This window comes from Molossus molossus, unplaced genomic scaffold (genome assembly GCF_014108415.1).
Source record: "Molossus molossus isolate mMolMol1 unplaced genomic scaffold, mMolMol1.p scaffold_m16_p_11, whole genome shotgun sequence".
In the NCBI taxonomy this organism is placed as follows: Eukaryota; Metazoa; Chordata; class Mammalia; order Chiroptera; family Molossidae; genus Molossus; species Molossus molossus.
The window spans coordinates 82,887,851-82,910,543 of NW_023425346.1; the positions used below are offsets into that span (position 1 = coordinate 82,887,851).

The 22,693-nt window shown below is 37.0% G+C and overlaps 1 protein-coding gene across 9 annotated transcripts in view; it reads left to right on the forward strand.

Moving 5' to 3' along the window:
- The window catches only part of PIKFYVE (phosphoinositide kinase, FYVE-type zinc finger containing), an 81,085-nt gene that overhangs the window by 9,815 nt on the left and 48,577 nt on the right, over positions 1–22,693 (forward strand). For 5 of the 9 annotated variants that reach the window (XM_036253252.1, XM_036253254.1, XM_036253249.1 and 2 more), the window contains 8 exons: positions 615–786; positions 3,395–3,602; positions 5,677–5,766; positions 10,775–10,913; positions 12,525–12,682; positions 14,176–14,287; positions 15,425–15,572; positions 16,106–16,273. In XM_036253252.1, coding sequence (XP_036109145.1) covers positions 615–786; positions 3,395–3,602; positions 5,677–5,766; positions 10,775–10,913; positions 12,525–12,682; positions 14,176–14,287; positions 15,425–15,572; positions 16,106–16,273 — 1,195 coding nt within the window. Of the gene's footprint in view, positions 1–614; positions 787–3,394; positions 3,603–5,676; positions 5,767–10,774; positions 10,914–12,524; positions 12,683–14,175; positions 14,288–15,424; positions 15,573–16,105; positions 16,285–22,693 lie in introns of those variants that run through there. The other 4 variants (XM_036253250.1, XM_036253258.1, XM_036253255.1 and 1 more) reach the window with 4 other exon arrangements.

Below are 22,693 nucleotides of genomic sequence, written 5' to 3' on the forward strand. Positions count from 1 at the left end.
AGTTAGTATTCCCTCTACCCAGGAACACTGTATTTATACACATAGGCACTTACTTTTAATTTATAATTTTTCCCCTTTTATAGTTATATGTGTTTTTTTGTGTTCTGTTTAAGAAGCATTTATCTAGCCTGAGGTCAGGAAATATTCTCCATGATTTCTTGAAGAAGCTTTATTATTTGTGTGAAGTTTAGGAGTCAAGCTTCATTTTTTTTTTCTCATGGCTCTTCCTTTAGACTTGGCATCATATTGTTTTTGGAAAACATCACCCTTCACTGATTGCATTCGAGATCTTGTCATAAGTCCATACATTGTGTGAGGGTGGGCTAGAGGCCTCTTTTGTGCTATTCCGTAGCTCCATTTTTTTTCTATCCTTGAACTGATTCTTTGTCTAAAATTGTAGCTTTAGAATAAGTCTTGATGGCTGGTCATATGTTCTTCAGTTTTGTTCTTCAAGATTGTCTTGGTCATTTTGGTCTTTCCATTTCCATTTGAATTCTAGAAATAGGTTGTCAATTTCTGCAAAAGAAACCCTGTAAGATTTTAATTAGCATTGCATTTGTCATGCATCTTCATCACTGTTTTCAAGAAGACTTCATATATTTTTATGGTTACAGGATAGTGACCTGAAGCAATACTGGATGCCAGATAGCCAATGTAAGGAGTGCTATGACTGTAGTGAGAAATTTACAACCTTTAGGCGCAGACACCATTGCCGATTATGTGGACAGATTTTCTGCAGTCGTTGCTGTAGTCAAGAAATCCCAGGAAAATTTATGGGTTATACAGGTAAATGCATTTTACTGACAGTTTTACAATTTTAAAATGTCCTAAGTATAGCCCTGGCCGGTTTGGCTCAGCGGTTAGAGCGTCGGCCTGCGGTACAGAGAGACCCGGGTTCGGTTCCCGCTAAGGGCACGTACCTCGGTTGCAGTTTGTCCCCGGCCCTGGTTGGTTGTGCGGGTGGCAGCCACTCGATGTGTCCCTTCACATCGATGTTTCTCTCTCTCTCTCTTCCTCTCTCTCCCTCCCGCTCTATCTGAACAAAAAATGGAAAAATCTCCTCGGGTGAGGATTAAAAAGGAAAAAAAAAAAAAATGTCCTAAGTATAAAATAATTATAATACAGGACTGATGTTAAGCCAGTTTTAATTTTGGGCTTTATATGTGAACCATGGAGGACACAGAGGTAAGGGAGACATAGCTTTGCTTTTAAGGGCTTTATAGTCAAGTAACGAAGTAGATGAGGATGCTCATAAATAAGTAGAGTAACAGTCAGTGTATCATAGATGTTATCAAAAAACCCTAGGGACATTAACATTTATTACATGTGGTTAGAGTAAGTAATGAGTTTATATTGCTGTGAGAGTTTTCATTTTACAAAATACAGGTCTTCCTTGAGTATATGACACTGTGCTGTAGTAAATTGCATCTCTCATTATTTTTGCATATATATTGGCAATATGGAAGTTTAATTATTTGTTGAAGCAGAAAAAAACTACATGGTGGTGTGTGGATTTATACAGTGATTTGAGAGTGTAAGGTGGGCAGAAGGTATCCAAATGAAAACACTATAAGCGTCTCTCTCATGGTTATTTTTACTATCATGCAGATTTCCCTTTTGGTCTTATTCTTTTTTCACCTAAACTACTACAGAGTTTTAGACTTGAATTATCTTTCATCCAGATTATGGCTACAGCCTCTAAAAAGATTTTTTTTACCATTAGTTTTCTTCTACCTCTAATTGATTTTTCATATTCTAGTTGGTATTCTTTTTTTTTCAAGAATAGTTTATTGATTTTTAGAGAGGAAGGAAGAGAGAGAGAAACATGGATGTGAGAGCACAACATTGATGGGCTGCCTCCTGCACTCCCCCCCTGGGGATCGAGTCTGAAACCCAGGCATGTGCCTTTGACCGGCATTGAGCCGGCAACCGCCTGGTGCACACGATGATGCCCAGCCAACTGAGCCACACCAGCCAGGGCATCCAGTTAGTATTCTTAATTAAATGAAGGCACATGCTAATTTGATCATGTCAGGGTATTCCCCTGCCTAAAACCCTTTCAGAGCTCTGTTACCCTTAGGATAAAATCCTGTCTCCTTAATATAGTTTCCTGGGGCTGTCATAACAAAATATTATAAACTAAGCAAAATATTACTTCTGCTTAAAATATATTCATAATTTAATAAAACTGAGTACTATATAATAGTAGTCTTAAAATGGAAAAAAAAGAAATAAGTTATATTTGGTAGTAATTATGCTAAAAAAACACAGTATAGTTGACTATAAAATCTTTTTGTTCTACCACATCAGTTTTCTAATGTTAATGCTAAAAAATTTTAAGGTTGAATTGTCAAATAACGTGTGACTTGTGAAGTTTAATTATCTTACCTCCTTTTTTAGTGCACTAAAATATTACAGAATCACACAAATAATTGTTATAGAAAAACAGGGTAGAAATGAAAATGTATATTTGGACAGGACTGCATCCTAAATAAAATTAGTGTTTAAAAGTATTAAATAACCTAGTTGTTTATCTTCCCAAGAATATTTTATTTACATTCTAACTTTCACTATAAGAATTTTCTTAACAATCTCCCCATTTATTTCATACTATTTTTAAGCCTATTTTTTGTTAGTTTTAAAAACAATGCCCCCTTGTGGAGGCTATTCTTCAGGACTTGACAATGGAGACCCAAGTACGATTTTTCTTCCTTCCTTTTTGCCTAGGGAATATATTGTTTCCATTTTGTGTTGGTTTATTTACTCTATTTAAATTTTGTTTTCTTGAACCTTCTGTCCGTTATTTCACTTTTAGAACCTTGAAAAATACTCTTTCAATCAGAGTTTTCTATCTAGTGTTATTGAGTGATATTTTCTTTCTTTTTTTTTTATCCTCACCCGAGGACATTTTTCCATTTTTTTGTTCAGGTAGAGTGGGAGGGAGAGAGAGGAACAGAGAGAGAGAGAAACATCGATGTGAAAGGAACACATCGAGTGGCTGCCACCCGCACAACCGACCAGGGCTGGGGACAAACTGCAACCGAGGTACATGCCCTTTAGCAGGAACCGAACCCGGGTCTCTCAGGACCGCAGGCCGACGCTCCAACTGCTGAACCAAACCGGCCAGGGCGAGTGATATTTTCTTAACTTGTTATAAATATTTGAGGTAATTTGTATACGTGGATGAATTTATTATAATCATGGTTTTTAAAGTATATAAGTGAGCTAACAAAATTATTTCTTTTTTTAACAAATGTTTTTTGGTAGCCCTTTTTTGAAGATACTTCCCTTTTATTAGATTAACTATTAACCCAAAGATTTAATACATCTGTTACGTAATATATTATTGTTACCTTTTACTTAATTTCCTTTTTTTTTTTTTTTCCTTTTCTAGGGGACCTCCGAGCTTGCACATACTGTAGAAAGATAGCCTTAAGTTATGCTCACTCCACAGACAGTAATTCCATTGGGGAAGACTTGAATGCTCTTTCTGATTCCGCTTCCTCAGTGTCTGTCCTTGATCCAAGTGAACCCCGAACACCTGTTGGGAGTAGAAAAGCCAGTCGCAACATATTTTTAGAGGATGATTTTGCCTGGCAAAGGTACTGTCACTTAAATATAATTTTATATCAAGAAATACTGATAGTCTTGTGCCCTATGAGTGCTTTTAGTTACCATTTACTTTCTTTGAATTGTATTCTGCAAATTCCCCATTTCCTCTGTTTTGTTTGGCTTGCCTCCAGAAGGATCACAGAGAATGTGATTATATTGACTAATTAAAATGTGAGTTCTTCAAGAGGAGAGACTTTTATCTTACTCATTCACTGTTCTGTCCCTGGCACCCAGAACAGTGTATAATCTATATATGGTCTTGATAATATTTGTTGAATAGGCAATAGAAATTATTGAGATTAATAATTTCTAATGTAGCTTTATTATGAGAATGCTCATAAGATTTATATTCATAATATTTACAAATGAAGTTAGATTCTTTTTCTTCCTAGGGAACAGTTCACGTTTTTCCATATGTCTAAATATGCTACGCTGCCTGGTAGAGGAGGATGTTACCAACTTTTTCTGGAAGTTACCTGGAATTGTTTGAATTAGAATGCTAGATTTATCAGTTTCTGATTGTTTTCTTTAGCTAAATTACCTGGAATTGTTTGAATTAGAATGCTAGATTTATCAGTTTCTGATTGTTTTCTTTAGATAAATTGTTTTCTTGTGCATAATACCAATCGGGCCATGTTAAAGTTTTTTAGAGTTCTAACTAATTTCTTTCTGATTAGTGATTATATTGATTATCCTTTAAGGGAGTGAGGAATTAGTGTGTAACCAATGAATTTACTTTATTATTATTATTAAAATTTTTAAAAAAATATATTTTTTCTTTATCGATTTTAGAGAGGAAGGGAGAGAGAGAGAGAGAGATAGACATCAATGAAAGAGAAAGAGAACATCAATTGGCTGCCTCCTGCATGCTCTCCACTGGGGATTGGGCCCACAACCTGGGCATGTGTCCTGACCTGGAATTGAACCGGCAACCTCTGGGTGCATGGGTTGACACCCAGCCACTGAGCCACGCCGGCTAGGTTGTAACCAGTGAATTTAAACAGAAGTCAAAATGAATGAATTATAGCTACATTCCACATATATGAATCTCAGGGACATAATGTACATTAGAAAAGGAAGTCACATTTATATCCAGTCGTTTTTTTATTTAAATAATGTTCAAAATCACACAGAGCGAACATACTATCTAGGGATACAAACACGGTTAACTTAAAGAAAAGGAAGACACTGACAAATATAAAATTTACGATGGTAGTTTCATTGAAGGCAGGAAGGGGGATGGCATTGGATGGGAGAACACAAGCACTTGAAATCAGTGGTAATGTTCTCGTAAATTTCTCGATGGTGCATTGGTGTTTGTGGCATGATTTTTTATATGTTACATGTATTTCATAAATTTTAAAGATCAGTTCTACATTTAATAAAAGCATAGGGATTCTTTAGTTCTTGCTTACTTTAGTTATAATGGCTTTTAGCTATACTCAGCCCTTTTGTGTGAGCCCAGAATTGGCAGTGTGTTTTAATAAAACAAATCAAGTTTGAAAACATCCTGAGAGATGTAGGATAGGTAAAAAATTTTAGGTTTTGTGCTAATTGGTTAATGTTCACTGTTTTTTCATCATCTGTGGTAGGCACTACTTTCTCTTCTTGACAGATGTGGATGCTGAGGTTCATAGAGATTAAGCGGTGTACCCAAGGACTCACAGCTAGTGAGAGGTAGAGCCTGCACTTGGACCTAGGTTTGTCTGACTCTGCAGTGCTATTCTCGTGGGTAATGGGGACTGAGAAGAAAATATATGAGCTCAAGACTTTCCCCTGAATCACTTCAATATTGTATTATTCATGTGAGGAGTTCTATAAGTCTTTAATTATTTTAATGGCATTCCATATACTTAATAAATTCTATTATCAGTCTTTTGGTATTTGATATACTTATGACAAAAACCATACTGTTTTCACCTTAAAGGAAGGAAGCAAAAATGACCCACAATCTCTATTACAGGAGAAAACCATCTGCTTTTCAGCATTAAAAGCGTTTCATTGAAATTGGATTTGTCTGTTACTATCCCAAGTCATCTCAAGTTTTTCTTTCTTTCTTTATAGTTTGATTCATCCAGACTCCTCAAATACTTCTCTTTCAGCAAGACTTGTGTCTGTGCAAGAGGATGCTGGGAAATCTCCTGCTCGAAATAGGTAAACTGCCAAATGAAAACACTGTTCTGTGTCTGATTTTTTTCTTTTCATAGTAATGAGAAGAACAAACAGATAAAAATGGGTGGGATTGATTGTTATACACTTTCTTTGATCTGAAATCTGTATTAAACTATCATTTCCCTTTTGCTAGTCAGCCCTCACTTGTATTGTCTGAGTGGTTATTTCCACTATTCTCCACTGGCTTCAGATCCTGGAACTGTACCTTCCTCTTCTACCTTAGCAGATGAACTTAACTTTAGTCAGCTATTAAAAACAACTCCTCCTCTGTGTTTTACCTCTAGTTACCTATATTCCCAATTATTTCTTTTCTTAGCCAAATTTCTTGAGAACAGTGCTTGTAATCATTCTATACTTGCACATGTCCTTCTTTTTTAACTTACTAATGTACACTCCTCCCACTGAAAATGCTTTTCTTTTACAAGTTGAAGTGGTCAATAAGTCATTGTAAACCTGAAGAACTAGACATCTGAATCACCATGGTTTAATGTACTTTCAACAAGTATTATGTATTTAAGTACCTACAAACTAGGTACTTGGAATATAGCAGTGAATCAGACAAAAATTTAAAACACTGAAACACAAGGAACAGGGGTGGAGAGTGGAATGTTAGTGTGGTCATTGAAGACCTCACCGAGAATGTGACATTTGAGCAAGGATCTGAGGATGTGAGGGAATAGCCCTGTGGACATTTTATAGAAAAGTGTACCAAGGAAACGGAACATGCCTGGCAAGGAATAACAGGAGGTCCTGTGTACCTGGACTAGAGCATTTCTACAATTAATTGTAAGGAAGGGCTTTGCCATTTACCCTGGGTGAGATAGGAAGCTACTGGAGAGTTTGAGCTTTTAAAAGTTTTTTAAGAATTATTTTGAATATATTTCAAACTTGCAAAAAGTTGCAAGAGTAATAAAATAAATCTTTATATATTTATACACTGTTGGATTAGATTGCTGAGAGTTTGTTGAGGACTTTTGCATCTATGTTCATGAGAGATACTGGTCTGTAGTTTTCTTGTAATGTCCTTTTTTTTTTTTTAGTTTTAGTGTTAGTGTAATGCTGACCTCATGGAACGAGTTATGAAGTATTCCTTCTGTTTTCTCTTTTGAAAAAGACTGTAGAAAATTAATTTCTTTCTTTCTTTTTTTTTTTTTTTATCCTCACCCGAGGACATTTTTCCATTTTTTGTTCAGATAGAGCGGGAGGGAGAGAGAGAGAGAAACATCGATGTGAAGGGACACATCGAGTGGCTGCCACCTGCACAACCAACCAGGGCCGGGGACAAACTGCAACCGAGGTACATGCCCTTAGCGGGAACCGAACCCGGGTCTCTCTGGACCGAAGGCCGACGCACCAACTGCTGAGCCAAACCGGCCAGGGCTATGTAATTTCTTTCTTAAATGTTTGGTAGAATTCACTAGTGAATTAACTCATTTGGCTTGGTCATGAGCTCCATCAAAGAAATTTATCATTTCTAGCATAGTGTCTTTGATCTCTAGCATTTCTTTTTGAGTCTTAGAATTTTTATCTCTCTGCTTACATTATTTGTCTCTTCTTGCATGTTGTCTATTGTTTCCATTAAAGCCCTTAGCACATAAATCATAGTTTTAAAAAGTTCTTGGTGTGAGAATTCCAACATTTGTGTCATATTCTAAGTCTAATGCTTTGTCAGTCTCTTCAAACTGTGTGTTTTACCTTTTAGTATGCCTTGTAATCTTTTTGTTGAAAGATGGACATGATGTACAGGGTAAAAGGAACTGCAGTAAATAGGCCTTTAGTATTGTGGTGGTAAGGGCTGGAGGAAGGGAATTGGTATGCAGTCTTGAGATTAGGTTTTAGTCTTTTAGTGAGCCTGTGCCTATGCCTGTGAACTATGAACTTTACAAGTGTGTCTGATTTTTTTTCCCCACAAGATGGGACAGGATGGCTGCAGCTTTTTTTTTTTTTAAACAATTTTTAAAAATATTTTTATTGATTTTTTTTTAGAGAGCGAGAGATAGAAACATTGATGAGAGAGAAACATCAACAATGATTAGCTAGCTGCCTGATGCACGCGTTCTACTGGGGATCAAGCTGGAAACCTGGGCATATGCCCTGACTGGGAATTGAACCAGTGACCTCTTGGTGCATAGGTCAGTGCTCAGCCACTGAGCCACACCAGCCAGGCAGCAGCTTTTCTTTATCTTTGCATGGTATTGGTTTTTGTGAAGAGGACAGTGCAGTTATTTAGAAGAATGCCATCAATCTGGGTTTGTCTAATACTTTCTCATGATTAGATTTAGGTTACACATTTTTGGACAGGAATTTATATAAGTGATATATTCCTATTAGTCTATCTTGTCAGAAAGAATATGATGCAAGTTTATCCCATTGTTATTATGGACTAGATCTCTTGATTAAGGTGGGGTCCTGTGTTTCTTCACTGTAAGTTACAGTTTTCCTCTTTTTAATTAATATGTGGGGGAGATACTTTGATACTGTATAAATATTCTGTTCCTTATCAATCTCTCACTCAATAGTTTTAACATCCATTTATGATTTATACTATGATGGTTACAAAATGGTGACTTCCTTAGTTCATCATTTCTTCTACATTTATTAGTTGACATTCTACTGTAAAAAAGCTTTCTCTTACAGAAGAGTTTTGAGTGGGGAGTTCAGGAGGATTACATGAACTGAATTACATTTTGAAAGAAGAATTCTGGCTGCTCTGTTGAATAGATTGTAAGGCACAAGAGTAGAAGCAGAGAGACCACTTTGAAAGCTGGTTGAATAATCCAGGCAAGATAATTGACTCAGGTCAGAGCAGGAGAAGTGGGGGTGGATGGTCGGATTCTAGATATATTTTGATTTTAGTGTTAACAGGATTTGCTAAACAGTTGGAGGTGTGAGATGACTCAGGTTTTTGGCCTGAGTGGTTAGAAGGATGGAGTTATCATTTATTGAGATGGGGAAGACTTTGAGGAACAGTTTGGCTTTAGACATGTTGAGTTTGAGATACCTTCTAGACATTCAAATGAGATATCAAGAGTTCAGGAGAGAAGTACAAGCTGGAGATATAAATTTGAGTGTTGTCATCATGAGAATAGTATTTCAAGCTGTGAACCAGGATGAAGACCATCAAAAGAGTGAGTGTGGAAAGTGAGGAAATAAGGACCAAGGACTGAGGTTGGGGAGACAAAGAGGAACCAGAAAAAGTGTCTGAGAAGGAGAGAACAGTGATGAGGCGAGAGGAAAACCTGGAAAGTGTGTTGTCTTAGTAGCTAAGTGAAAACCGTTTTTCAAGGAAGGAAGTTCTGCTGCTGATATGTCAGGTAAGATGAGGAATGAAATCTGACCATTGGATTTAACACTAATGTTGTTAACCTTGATAAGGCAATTTCACTGGTTCCTTTGGGGTTCAGGAGAGATTGGAAGAGAATTGGAGATAGGAGTTTTGATATAGTAAAGGAGGGAAATGCAAAGGGATGTGGAGTTGAGACAGTTTTTCGAAAGATGGGACAAATACAGTATTCCTCGTGGCCTATGCACAAATGTAGTGATAGCTGTGATAGTGTACAGTATGTCTTCGCGGGGTTGGAATTAATGCTAAGATTGATGTGAGTCTTTAGGAAAGATGTAATTTAGTAAGTGAGGACTACCTTTAAGTAATATTTTAGCTTCATTTCAGCATTCTTGCTACTGGGCTACTTATTAGACTATTTGACAACAAAATGGACTAATTTTCTTTTATTCCTGTTGCCACTGTCAGAATATGTGTAGGGATGGTTAGAATGTTAGAGAAGCAGAATGCCTGGGTAAAGCACACATTGGAAAAGAGAGTTTAGTTAGTTGAATAAGACATAGTGGCAACTTTTCACTAAAAAAATTCCTGGAAATGAATAACTGATTATTTAAAAAATTTTGCTTATGTACTTTTATTTGATGTCAGTGGTTTCTTATTAACCATTAAGAATGACTTAAAGCTAACCCTGTTACAAGCCTGTGCGTAATTTAAAAATTATTTTAAAAGTATCTTTATGCTTTTTTTTAAAAAAATATATGTCTTTATTGACTTTAGAGAGAGAGGAAGGGAGAAGAAGAAAGAGATAGAAACATCAATGTGAGAGAGAAACATTGACTGGCTGCCTCCTGCACTCCCCTTCCTGGGGATTGAGCTGGCAACCCCGGCATGTGCCCTGACCGGAATCAAACCTGTGACCTCATGGTGCACGGGACAGTGCTGTGGGCAGAAGTATCTTTATCTTCATGCTGGTTCGAGTGAGACCTGGTTTTGAATGGCAGCCGCTATTTATTAGCTGTTACCTGAGATAAATTACTTAATCTCTGATTCTTGACTATTTTTATCTGTAGAATGGATCTAGTAGTATCTACTCCATAGGATGCTGTGAGGATTAAATGAGGGAAGATACGTATATTGCTCTACTGAATGAGTATATAGTGTCTACTACATCACAGATGTGTCTGCCTTTTATTCTTTATATGGAAGCCAGAATTGATTTTTTTTCTAGGTAGACGCTAACTAAATTTTTAGCTATTTTTTTAAAAATAAATAAAAGCTTGCTCAGTGCTATTGATATTCCACTTACAAGTCATTTATGTGATGACTTTGCCAAGAAGCAAAATTAAGGATATTATGTGAATACTCATACAGTTAGAGGGGGGAACTGATTTTCACTATCTTTTTTATTGATAAAATTAAAAAGCTTTAATTTTTTTTCTGTAATCTTTCCATAACAACTTTCTTTTAAACTTATTTTGAAATAATTTTAGACCAACATAGAAGTTGGAAGTATAGTACAGAGATTTCCGGATGCTCTTCTCTCAGCCTCCCCCAGTGATAACATCATACATAATCATCATGACTACTTTTAAAAGTACCCATAACGTTGGCAAATAAGCATTTATTTAAAAATGAATTTTCATCTGTAATTCTATTTATTGATGATGAATTTACAACTGTGTTTTCACTTTTTGTTTTTATTTCCAGATCAGCCAGTATTACTAACCTGTCACTGGATCGATCTGGTTCTCCCATGGTACCTTCATATGAGACATCTGTCAGTCCCCAGGCTAACCGAACATATGTTAGGACAGAGACCAATGAGGACGAGCGCAAAATTCTTCTGGTACTGGTCCAGTGTTTTGACCCATAGCTAGTTTTGAAAATAAAGAATGTTTTTCTCTCTGATTTCTCTTTCTTTCTTTTTTTTGTTAACCCTCACCTGAGGATATTTTTTACATTGATTTTTTTAGAGAGAGTAGGAGGGAGGGAGAGGGAGAGAGAGAGAAACATTGATGTGAGAGAGAGACATCAATTGGTTGTCTCCTGCATGACCCCGACTGTGGCTGGGGATCGAACCTGCAACCCAGGTACATGCCCTTGACTGGGAATTGAACCTGCGATCCTTTGGTGTTTGGGCTGATGCTATAACCACTAAGCCATACCAGCTAGGGCATCTGATTTTTCTTTTTTAAAGAAACACAAAAATGAAATAGCCAGTTAGCATATAAATTACATAGGGGAAATAATTAGCTTAAGTTATTAGCATCACTTGAAAAATTGGTCAAGCATTCCATGTTCATATTTTGCATTAATATTTTCTTAACCCCTTTCATCTAGTGAGATCATAATTCAGGTGCCGACGTAATAAGAGAGCTTAACTTTTAATTAGGTTCCAGATTGCTCTTTAAACTTTAAAACATGTTTCTCATATACATGGAATGCCTTTCAGACATTTAATATTATATGTTTATATGAGATAATAATCAGTTGTTTATTGAATTTATCTATGTGTAAAATACTATGTTTAATCCTAAGAGTGACTCAAAGAAGTGGAAGATATGGCATCTTTTCTCAAGCTTGCAATTCAAAGGTAGATAAGAGGTTAATGGGCAGGTCCTTAACAGTAAAAGAAGTAATAATTTAATTATAAAGAATAGAAAGATCATTAATAGTGAGGGAGTCAGGAAAGACCCTAAACTGAAAGGCTTGGACTGGACCTTACAGGATGGGTTGGATTTGGGTAGGCAGAGGGGAAAGCAAACCTTATTTAAAGGTGTGAGGAAAGGTAAAGAGGTGAGAATAAGCGTGGCATTGTTCATGCGCTGAAGTAGGGTTTATTAACTGGGAGAGGTCGGGAGCGAGATTAAGTTGGAGTCTGTGGGCAGTGAGAATGGAAAGTTATTTGGAGCCAACTGGTGGAAGGTGGTGAATTCACTTCTTACAAGTTTAGATTTGAACCTGTAGGCACTGAGCAACACTGGAAGTTTTTTGAAAAGGGAGTCATTCATTGAAGGCCTTTTTTTTAGGAAGATTCACCTGGCAGTTGGGCATAGGTGAGAAGGCTACTAGAAACGTTTACTGTAGATCAGTGTTGTTGGCAGTTCAGTCCCTCTCCTTTGCCCTGTCTCCAGAGAGGAGTATGAAATTTTGTACCTCGATAACTAGGAGACTGATAACGTGCCATTGACTGAAAACACTTATTTGGGATGGTTGATTTTGTGGGGGAGGTGAAAGTGGGGGGTAGTTGGTTTTCAAGAGAAAAAGTTATGTTTGGAATTAGATGAGCTGAGTTGAAGCTGGTCCCTATGCAGGTGTCATTTCTGTTGTGTAAATTAGCCATACAAAGACATCTGAGTTTATTTCTCCTTATTAATCTAAAAATCACAAGAAAGAATCTCAAAAGGTCTGTAGCATCCTACTCAGGAGTAATTACTTGCTGATAATGTGACTGCAGGACAGCGTTCAGTTAAAGGACCTGTGGAAGAAGATCTGCCATCACAGTAGTGGAATGGAGTTTCAGGACCACCGCTACTGGCTGAGAACGCACCCTAACTGCATTGTAGGGAAGGAGCTAGTCAACTGGTTAATCCGAAACGGACACATTGCTACAAGGTAATGCAGTCTTAAGAAAGAAAGACTTTTTAATATTTTTTATTAATTTATTTTTAATGAGGACACATTGTTGTAGATATGAGGGGAGCAATGTTCTGTGTGAGTAGGATTTGTTTTCTGCATTTGGTATGTGGGTGCTAATTAGTCAACCCTCTTTCTTTCTGGGTTTTAACCAGTAGAGAATAGATGCAAAGAACCAGCTGGGGTCACAATTTACCTAATTTATTAAAAGCAGAAGTGTGCAGTAATTTCCCAAACACAGAGTTCTTTAGTTAAGAGGATTGGGGAATATAATTAGACCCTGAGACCACAGTGGCTTCTCTTGCTACTGTTCCCTAATCTGGACATTGCACTCTGTCTTGAGAATTGGGTCCACAAGCTATACCTGGAATATCCTAGAGATGTTGAAATCTCACAACTCATTTGTAAAAAAGAGAGAGACAGGTCCTGTTGCCTTTCAAGGTAACATGTTCCCTATCTTTTCTACTTGCTCGGATTAGTTCCTTTTGCTCTCATAGGAAGAAACAAGTATGTAAGGAAAGAGAACAGCTTTAAGCAGTGAAGCTCTGGGCTCCAGTTTTGGTTATATCTCTTTTTAACTGTGTGCTTTTAGTCAGGTTATTCAGTGTCATTGAGACTGGACCTGTCAGTTCTAATAAGGGGAAAATACACAGTTCTGTGATGAAGCCATGAGAATGAGATGAGATAATATGGCTAAAGTGCTTGATACATTGTGAAATGCCATATAAATGCAACGTGTTACTAAGTGTCTGTGTAGGTACAAAATGCATGTACATAATGTATTGATATCTACAATATTTGGTATTGTCTTCTCATCAAGACTATAAGCTCCACGAGCTGGAGTCATGCTATGCTCAATGTCTTTTGCACTCCTTTTGTAAGTGCAGGGGCGTGCATGCATTGAGTACTTCAAAAATGCTAGAATTAAGTTTTGTTAGGACTGCTTTACCGCTAGGTTCTCCTATACTGTGGTACCTGGAAATTTTTTTTAAAATCCTCAGCTGAGGACATTTTTCCATTTTTTGTTCAGATAGAGTGGGAGGGAGAGAGAAGAAATGAGAGAGAGAGAGAGAGAGAGAGAGAGAGAGAGAGAGAGAAATATCGATGTGAAAGGGACACATCAAATGGCTGCCACCTGCACAACCCAACCAGGGCCGGGGACAAACTGCAACTGAGGTACGTGCCCTTAATGGGAACCGAACCTCGGTCTGTCTGGACCACAGGCTGATGCTCTAACCGCTGAGCCAAACCGGCCAGGGCCCTGGAAATTTTTTAAAAATTTAACTCTAAGTTTCTGTTGTTTTACCCCCTCACCTATTCAAGGACCATTTGAAATTCCAACTCTGATTAGAATGGAACAAAAATTCAGTTTGTGTCTCATATTGTACCTGTAAAATTATTCTGGCTGATGTACCTGTAAAGCTATTCTGACTGACTTTTAGAAGTTTTCCTTTTCATTGGTCTTGTTGCAGGGCGCAGGCTATAGCAATTGGACAAGCAATGGTGGATGGCCGTTGGCTGGACTGTGTCAGTCATCACGACCAGCTTTTCAGGGATGAGTACGCACTGTACAGACCCCTGCAGGTACTGTCCGCGCTGCCGCTCCCGGGAATGTCGCTAGTTTGGTGAGGGGTCTTTCTTCATCAGCAGGAGTGAAAAGTAGTTGAGCTACCCAAAGATACATTTCTCTAACATGTTTTTTCCTTGCTGTTTGAGGAAAGTTAAAACATTATTTTTACTTGATACGTGGTGATATTTAAAAAAAAAACTTGTTGGAATCACAGTATTCAGTTGGTGTGGTTTTTCTTAGCCTTGTGGTGTTATAGTTGCTTGTCATTTACCTTCCGTGGTTCTCAGTTTTACTGTGTCTGTGTTTTTAGGGCTAAGAGGGAGTATACATAACAAAATGATTGAAAAAATTTAATGTCACCATTGCAATAGGTATTGATGCATTAGCAGTATTCAATTGTACAGCAATGAATTTTTTTTTTTTTTTTTACACTTAGGGAAGTGGGAATTATTTAAAGATAGAACTTTGAAAAAAAGATATATTTCTCCCTGGCCAGGTAGGTCAGTTGGTCAGAGCATCATCCCTATATGCCAATGCTGTGGGTTCAATCCCCGATCATGGCATATACAAGAATCAACCAGTGAATGCGTAAATAAGTGGAACAACAAATTTCTCTCTCTCTCTTCCTTTCTAAAAGGAATATATAAATTAAAAAATTTAAAAAAGGATATATGTTCACTTTTGGTTTATATTAATTTGATATATGTACTGTTCAGTAACACCTTTATAAATTGAAACTGGAAAATGATTGATTAGAAAGGACAAATGACTCAAAAGACTGGTGTGGTGTTATTGGTTAAAATCTAAAAGTTGTTTTCCAGGATTCGCTCTAGCATTGGCACAGAGTTAGAATACCAAGACACATTCACTCTCAGGATCAAAGGATGAAATGAAACACTATAAGATCTGCATACTATGTTTTGTTTATAACGTGCTGCCTCAACCCACTGATTAATGAAAGTTACAATTTTAAGAGTGGAATTGTTAGCATGATGTTGGTTTACAACTTAGTTGCTGTTAACTTATTTTTATATAAATGTATTCAGTGCTTATCTTTGTAGAAATATTGGGTTAGAATTTGTAGTGTGGCAGCCTCATCGTTGCTGCTATTGAAGGTGAATTGCTCAGATCCTGTGTATTGATCCTTGCAGAGTACGGAATTTTCCGAGACCCCTTCTCCAGACAGTGACTCAGTGAATTCTGTGGAAGGACACTCTGAGCCATCCTGGTTTAAAGACATAAAGTTTGATGACAGTGACACAGAACAGATAGCTGAAGAAGGTGACGATAATTTGACTAGTGAGTTTAACTTTTTAACATTTTAGTTTTTGTGACTCATTACTGTATATGTATGATAAAATGAATGTTTTGTTTGTTTAGTTGAAATGATCCTACTTTAAGATTTAGGGCTCCAACTAAATATAAACATCTGATAGCAATTCTTGTCCTAGATACAGTATTTTCTTAAGAAACCTACTTGTTAGGCTACTGGCGTTTTTAGATTTTGCCATAGTCTCTAGTTGCAGCAGCTTAAAAATAACTCTGAGCTAATATCACAGCCGACAACTTTCTCACCTCTTCACTATGATATCAGACTTTCTGCAGAACCTCCAGTATATTTCTTCATTTAAAAAACCCATTTCATATTAAACTTGATCAAATTTTATTAAGTCTACACAGAAGTACATGAAAATACTGTATCCATTTTGGTATTGCACATTGGGCTTGTGTATTAAAAAAACATTTTTCTCCTTTCCTCCAATACCCTGATGAAACCCATTTTTTACTCCCCTCCTCTCCCTATATTTCTTTCCCCTTGCCAACACTAAAAGATTCTGCCAGTCCTAGCAAGCGCACCTCAGTCAGCAGTTTCCAGTCCACAGTGGACAGTGACTCAGCTGCATCTATCAGCCTGAACGTGGAGCTGGACAACGTGAACTTCCATATCAAGAAGCCCTCCAAGTACCCACATGTGCCCCCTCACCCTGCTGACCAAAAAGGTAGGAGGTAGTCACCATCTGGAATCCAAACGCAGGCTGGAGAGCTGGGCCGTAGGATCTCGTGCCAGCTGGTCCCTCTGGCTTCCTCTGTCCCGTATGGCTGAGGGGATTCGGTGTGGGTTTAGTCCACCCTTTCTCGTTTTCCCCACACCTTTTTTGGTTGGTTCCTTTTATTTCTTGTCTTTTCCCTCCGTACCACCCCACCCAATTTAAAGGAGCTACATCTGACTGCTCTTCCCTTAATGTGCAACTTCCAAGGTGGTATTTCTTTGCATTTATAACATGGATGTTCTGCTCTATTCATTTCGCTATCTTCATTTTACACTTTAAAGCCTGTGCTTATGCTGTTACCCAGTAGCTTGTTTCCCTTCTCAGAGACTTGAACTAGATGGTGGGAGAGATATTCACCTATTCCAAAACATCTTCCTACTATAATTTAAAATGTTTTTTTATTTATACGCTATATTTATGAAAAAGCTTTCTTCTCTACAAAACGAGTTCATTCTTCATTTTTAGCTATCTTATTTGAGACTTTAATCTACTAACTCAAAAATAATAGTGGCCGTATTAAAAAGAAATTTGGTATAAAAGGAAAAATAAGGTAAACTGTTACTAAACTCTAACAACATACCAGTACATAAGAAATGAAATGCTTTTAAAAAGTGGGTGAAGCCCTGGCCGGTTTGGCTCAGCGGTTAGAGCGTTGGCCTGCGGTCTGGAGAGACCCGGGTTCGGTTCCCGCTAAGGGCACGTACCTTGGTTGCAGTTTGTCCCCGGCCCTGGTTGGTCGTGCGGGTGGCAGCCACTCGATGTGTCCCTTCACGTCGATGTTTCTCACTCTCTCTCCCTTCCTCTCTCTCCCTCCCATTCTATCTGTACCAAAAATGGAAAAAATATCCTCGGGTGAGGATAAAAAAAAAAAAAAAAAAAAAAATGTATTTAGCCCTGGCCAGTTTGGCTAAGCGGTTAGAGCGTTGGCCTGCGGTCCGGAGAGACCCGGGTTCGGTTCCCGCTAAGGGCACGTACTTCGGTTGCAGTTTGTCCCCGGCCCTGGTTGGTCGTGCGGGTGGCAGCCACTCGATGTGTCCCTTCACGTCGATGTTTCTCTCTCTCTCTCCCTTCCTCCCTCTTCCTCCCTCCCACTCTATCTGTACAAAAAAAAAAAAAAAAAAAAAAAAAAAAAAAAAAAAAAAAAAAAGTGGGTGAAGAGGTTTACTTTTTTGGATGTAATTAAAAGCCAATTTAAAGCTTAGTGCTAAAGTAGCATTATGTAAAAGTAAATACATAAAGTAAATAAATAATTGTGGGATTTATTATATTGTTATAACTGAAAAATCATTATTATAAAGATAAAATGATTTCTAGAGTGTGAATTTTTACTATTTAGCTCTTAAGCTGACTTGCCTCCTCAGATTAGAAATGCCTGCCTAATTCTTTGCTACTCCCTATTGTGAGCCTAAATATATGACCAGAAAAGAGAAGCTTTTGAATTTAAACAATGAGGCTAACGTAATTGGAAACATTCACATTTCTATAACAAATTTCTCACGATTGTCAATATTAACCATTATCATCAAGACATGGTAAAATAGCATCTGCATTACTTTAATAAAAAGTTGTATCTTATTTAACAATAGAAATTTAGAGAGGGTATGGGAAAAGAGGAGACTTGAGCAGCACTGACCTTGAGTAAGATACTCATCTTTATGAGAACCTTCAAAACAGAAATTGGAAACACGGTGGAGAACATTTGGGTGAGTATAGAAGGACAGTGAAGCAGATGTGACAGTTGTGTGAGAATTAACTGGAGACTGTAGTCGCGTGGAGGATATTTGACGATGCCTTTGTGATAGAAATTACAGAGGTGGGATGTGTTGTGATGGAGGCTGTCTTTCTCTGGACACATCTGTTAGCAATTTCAGCTTGCTGAAAGTAGAGCTCGAAATCTGTTTTTGACTTGCTGATTTCACCTCTTGGAAAGTTAAGAAGGTTCTGAAAATCATGAAGAAAGTGACCTGTCATCACAGAAGTCATTGCAAAAGATGGATTGCTGAGCACAGTCAGACATTGCCTTAGGAAATCTAACTTCATAGTGTTGGGAGAGGACCAGAGCAGGAGGTTCCAGCAGTGACGTTTTCACAGTCCAACCTCAAATGTGTCTCTAAGGAAAGTTAAAGGGAAGAACCTGCAGTTGGAAAACCATCACGGCTCTTCTGGAACCTCTCTGATCCCAGTCCTTTAAAAAGACTGTCTACGGAAATTGTACGAGGCGATGTTCATATGAGGATGAATCTGAAGGAGGGAAGGAGTCAGCACTTAAAAAAATGGCAGGAGAACAGAAGTCCCCGAAGGAGGGAGTAAATGCCAAGGATATCTTAGAAAAGGTTTTAAGAATTGTGATGCCAAAAAAAAAAAAAAAAAAAAATTAAGCCGGTTATTTGGGGAACTTGATATAATTAATATTAATTGAGCCCCCCTTCCCCCCACAAGATAACCTTATCAGGAAAGAACACACATAGTTAAGAGGAAAGTGAAGTTCAAGATAATGGAGAGATAGAGAATGCCTGGTTATTTTGCATAAGTTCGTTGCCAGTTCAGACTAACTATATACCAGATTACTGAAATAATTTGCATCTGTGATCATTGGGCCATAGTTTATCGTTGAAGAATTGTGGAGAATAGGAGGGAGTTTAGATGACGGTAATGATAGATGAATTAAATTTTTTAAAAGATAGGTTTTTGATGTGACATTGGAAGTTGGCTAAAGTGCAGAAAAATGTAATGAACAGAATGTACTGTAGTATTTAGAAAAGGGCACCAGCACTGGTAAACTAAAATAAGTCCTTCTAGCCCAGGCCTGGTGGCTCAGTTGGTTGGAGCATTGTTTCATACACCAAAAAGGTTGCAGGTTTGATTCCTGGTCAGGGCATGTACCCAGGTTGTGGGTCGGTCCCCAGTGGGGGGGGTGTGTGGGAGGCCATTGATTGATATTTCTCTTTCACATCGATGTTTCTCTCTCTCCCTTCTTTTCTCTTGAAAATCAACAACAACAAAAAAATCCTCTGGTGAGGATTAAAATATATAAATAAAAAATAATATAAGCCATTCTGAAACAACTTTATTTCCATATTTTATGGTGATATGAAATTTGTAGATCAGAAGACTGTGATAGACATACTGTTGTCTTATGTTAATGAGACATTTGATGGTCTCTCAATGACCATTTTTCACTTGGTACTTACAGGCAGTGGTCATATTTTCTTGTTACAAGCAGAGGCTCTAATGTCTCTGTGAGCCTCTTTATGTTAAAAACATTAAAAGCTTAATGTGTTTGGCAAATGTCAGGACCACTGTTAATATAACACATGGATTTGAAGTTTGTTTAATGGTTGTACCAAATATTGCAAGAGTAATTAATAATTTGAAGTCAACAGGAAGAGGATGTTTCAACAACATTTTTTGGTCAGTATTTTGAATGTTTTTCAGAGTTAAAAATCATTAAAATAAAGAAAGAATAGCCAGCATGTTAGACAGCAGGACTGGAATTTAAAGATCTTTACTTAAGCAGTAGATTGAGCCTAACAAGATAAAATTTAATACAATTAGGCTTAAAAAGTTTACTATTAATACTGTGGAGAAAGCCATTCTTAATAGCTCATGTATTGTCTTCAAGAACCTGAAGAACAGGGGAAAGAAATTATGTTTATTTTCCATATGGCTGAAGGAAAAACGAAGTTTAGTAGTAGTGAGCTTTGCTGCTGGCCCCAGGAGTATCTAGGTGGTATCTGAATGTCCACCTTTCAGGGTCGTTGAGAGCCTAGGTAGACTCAGTGACTTCTAAGTTTGCTTTTAATTCTGAATCTGTGAAATGAAAAATCGAGATCTAGAATTTTAAAAGAATTTGTAAGGAATCTTTTAGCCGCCTCATTAAGATATAATAGAGGAGGTTCCAGCACCAGAAGGAAGGTAATTATTAGATTGAGCTCTTGGGTCATTTGCAATCTTGAGAGTCTATAATTTAAATACTTTATAAATTCCTTAATAAATGTTTCTGACTTTCACAGGTTTCTTGTTAGCATTTAGCATACTGACAAGAATTATTTTTTTATTTTTCTTGTGAAGTTGAAGTTCAGTAATTGATATTTTTCTGCGTTGTGGTTAAGATAAACACTGATTACCAGAAAGTAACCACCAGTGATCTAGTAGTGAAGTGAAATAATAGACTTCTCCTGCCTCTTTTTTATTCCTCTTAAAATGCAAACGGAATGGGTGGTTTTACTCTTTCCATTGAAGTTAAAGGTAATAGTTATTAAATCTTTTCTTCCTGATTGTCTTCTGTCTTCTAAGGTTGAAGAAATTTGGATTTATAAAATTGGTTGAAATATTTGCACTTAAAAAGTCTGCTGTTTTTAATTTTCTGTAAGCAAACCCCTTATTTTTAGAAACTTGTGAAAAAGACAGTGTGATCTGGTTTGATTAGTGTTTCACTGTTGGTCTTGGAGGGGGTTATACAATGAAAAGAAATGTGTTTTATTCTGTGTTGTAAGCAGGATTCGGAAGCATTCTTGGAAAGTTAATGAGTGAGAACCTGGAGAAGAAAGTGAAAATCATGGCTTCCATAAGCCTGTAGATCTAACTTCCTCTTTATAGGAAAACGTGAGGTATAGGAGCAAGTCAGATAGCACCATGAGGAAACAAGTGATCAAATTCAGAATGTGGGCCTTCCACAGGACATTTGGCCTGGGTTCTTTCAAAATTCAGTGTGTGGAAAAGGTAGGGGGTCTGCTGTAGACGAAAAAGATGAGACTGCCATGTATGAACCTTATTGGATCCAGGTTTGAGGGGAAGAAAATACTAAAGCATTTTAGGGACAGTTAGAAAAATTTGAATATGGATGAACTAGATGATATTGAGACATCGAAAGTAATCTTAAATGTGTAAATGGTATTGTAGCTATAGAGAAGAATGAATGCCCTTATTTTTTAAGAGATGCATGCCAAAGTATTAGTGGTAAAGTGTATGATATGTGTAACTTCAAATGGTCAGGGAAAAAGACCACACCTGTATGTATAGAGAAATCATATTTGGGCAAATTGATAATAATTACTGAATCTAAGTGGAGGGAATACAGGATTTTCTGAATGTTTGAAAGTTTTTCATAATATTTATATTCATATTTAGATATGAATTTAATACACACACACACATACATAGGGTGTCCCCAAGAAATGTAAACACGGTGTCTGTAGATTCTGTTACATTTTGAAAATGAAAGGTATTTTAATAAACGCTGGCTTAGTAATTATTCAAAGTTGTGTATATATATGCTTTATTATGAAGAGTATAGCTTTTAAAGCCAGTACAATACTTGAACAAACAGAAATTGGCATTATTCATTTTTGTGAGGGAGGTGTAGGAATAAAGTGTTAACATTTATTTTTACTTGTCTATATTCTTCATTTTATTGTATTTGGCATGGCACACTTGAATTTTCTAAGTAAAATTTTTTCTCCACTTTCTTGCTAGAAGAATGAGCATATTGGCTTATAAACATTGACTTTTGAAGTCCATTTGTTTATCAGTGAAATCTACTTGGAGAGAATGTTGTGGAGAATCAATACTGTAAAGCATCAATTTTCAACTGGTGTGCTGCAAGAATTTTTAAAACGTTCAATACATGAAAAGAGGCCACTGACCTCTTTTCCCTTACATTGTCAAATACAAAAAATGACAATGGCCAACACAACAGTAGCTGTGCAGTGTGAATTAATAAAAATTTCAGCTATTTTTTGGTCAGATCAGCAAAAAATATATATTTTTTTGTACTACAGAACTTGAGTAATTAGTTTGTGTGCACCATGAAATTAATAAGGTTGAAAATTGCTGCCTTAAAGGACTTGAAATGCATTGTGGTTTAATTTGCATGGAAGGAAGAACCCCACTTAAGCTGTGTGTGGTCACTGACCTAGAGAAAAGTTCATGGGGAAGTAGAGGATAAGTTTCACTTGTAAGAAACAAATTTAATATTCTAAAGATTCTAAAAGAGCTCATCATGCTGTTTGCAGCAGTTATTGCAACCAACCACTTAGCAGTGTTGGGTTAGGATTTTTGTAAAACTAAAACTCTAATTAAAAAACTAAAAGGAATCCTGATGAATTATAGCTTTATTTCCTCCAGTGTTACTTTTGTATTAACTTATTTTATAGCTTATATTGTGAAATGAATAAAACACCATGTATTATTCTATTAAGTGGCTTCTCATCTGTGAACTACCTGTGTGTAGACAAAGTCATTATTTGTTAAATAATGCAGTTATACATGAGAAAAATTATGTAACTTTGTAGGCTTGTCATGTAAATTACTGAAGATTCCAAGTTCCACAAACCAGTTCAGTTTTGATAAGGGAAAGACCTGTTAACG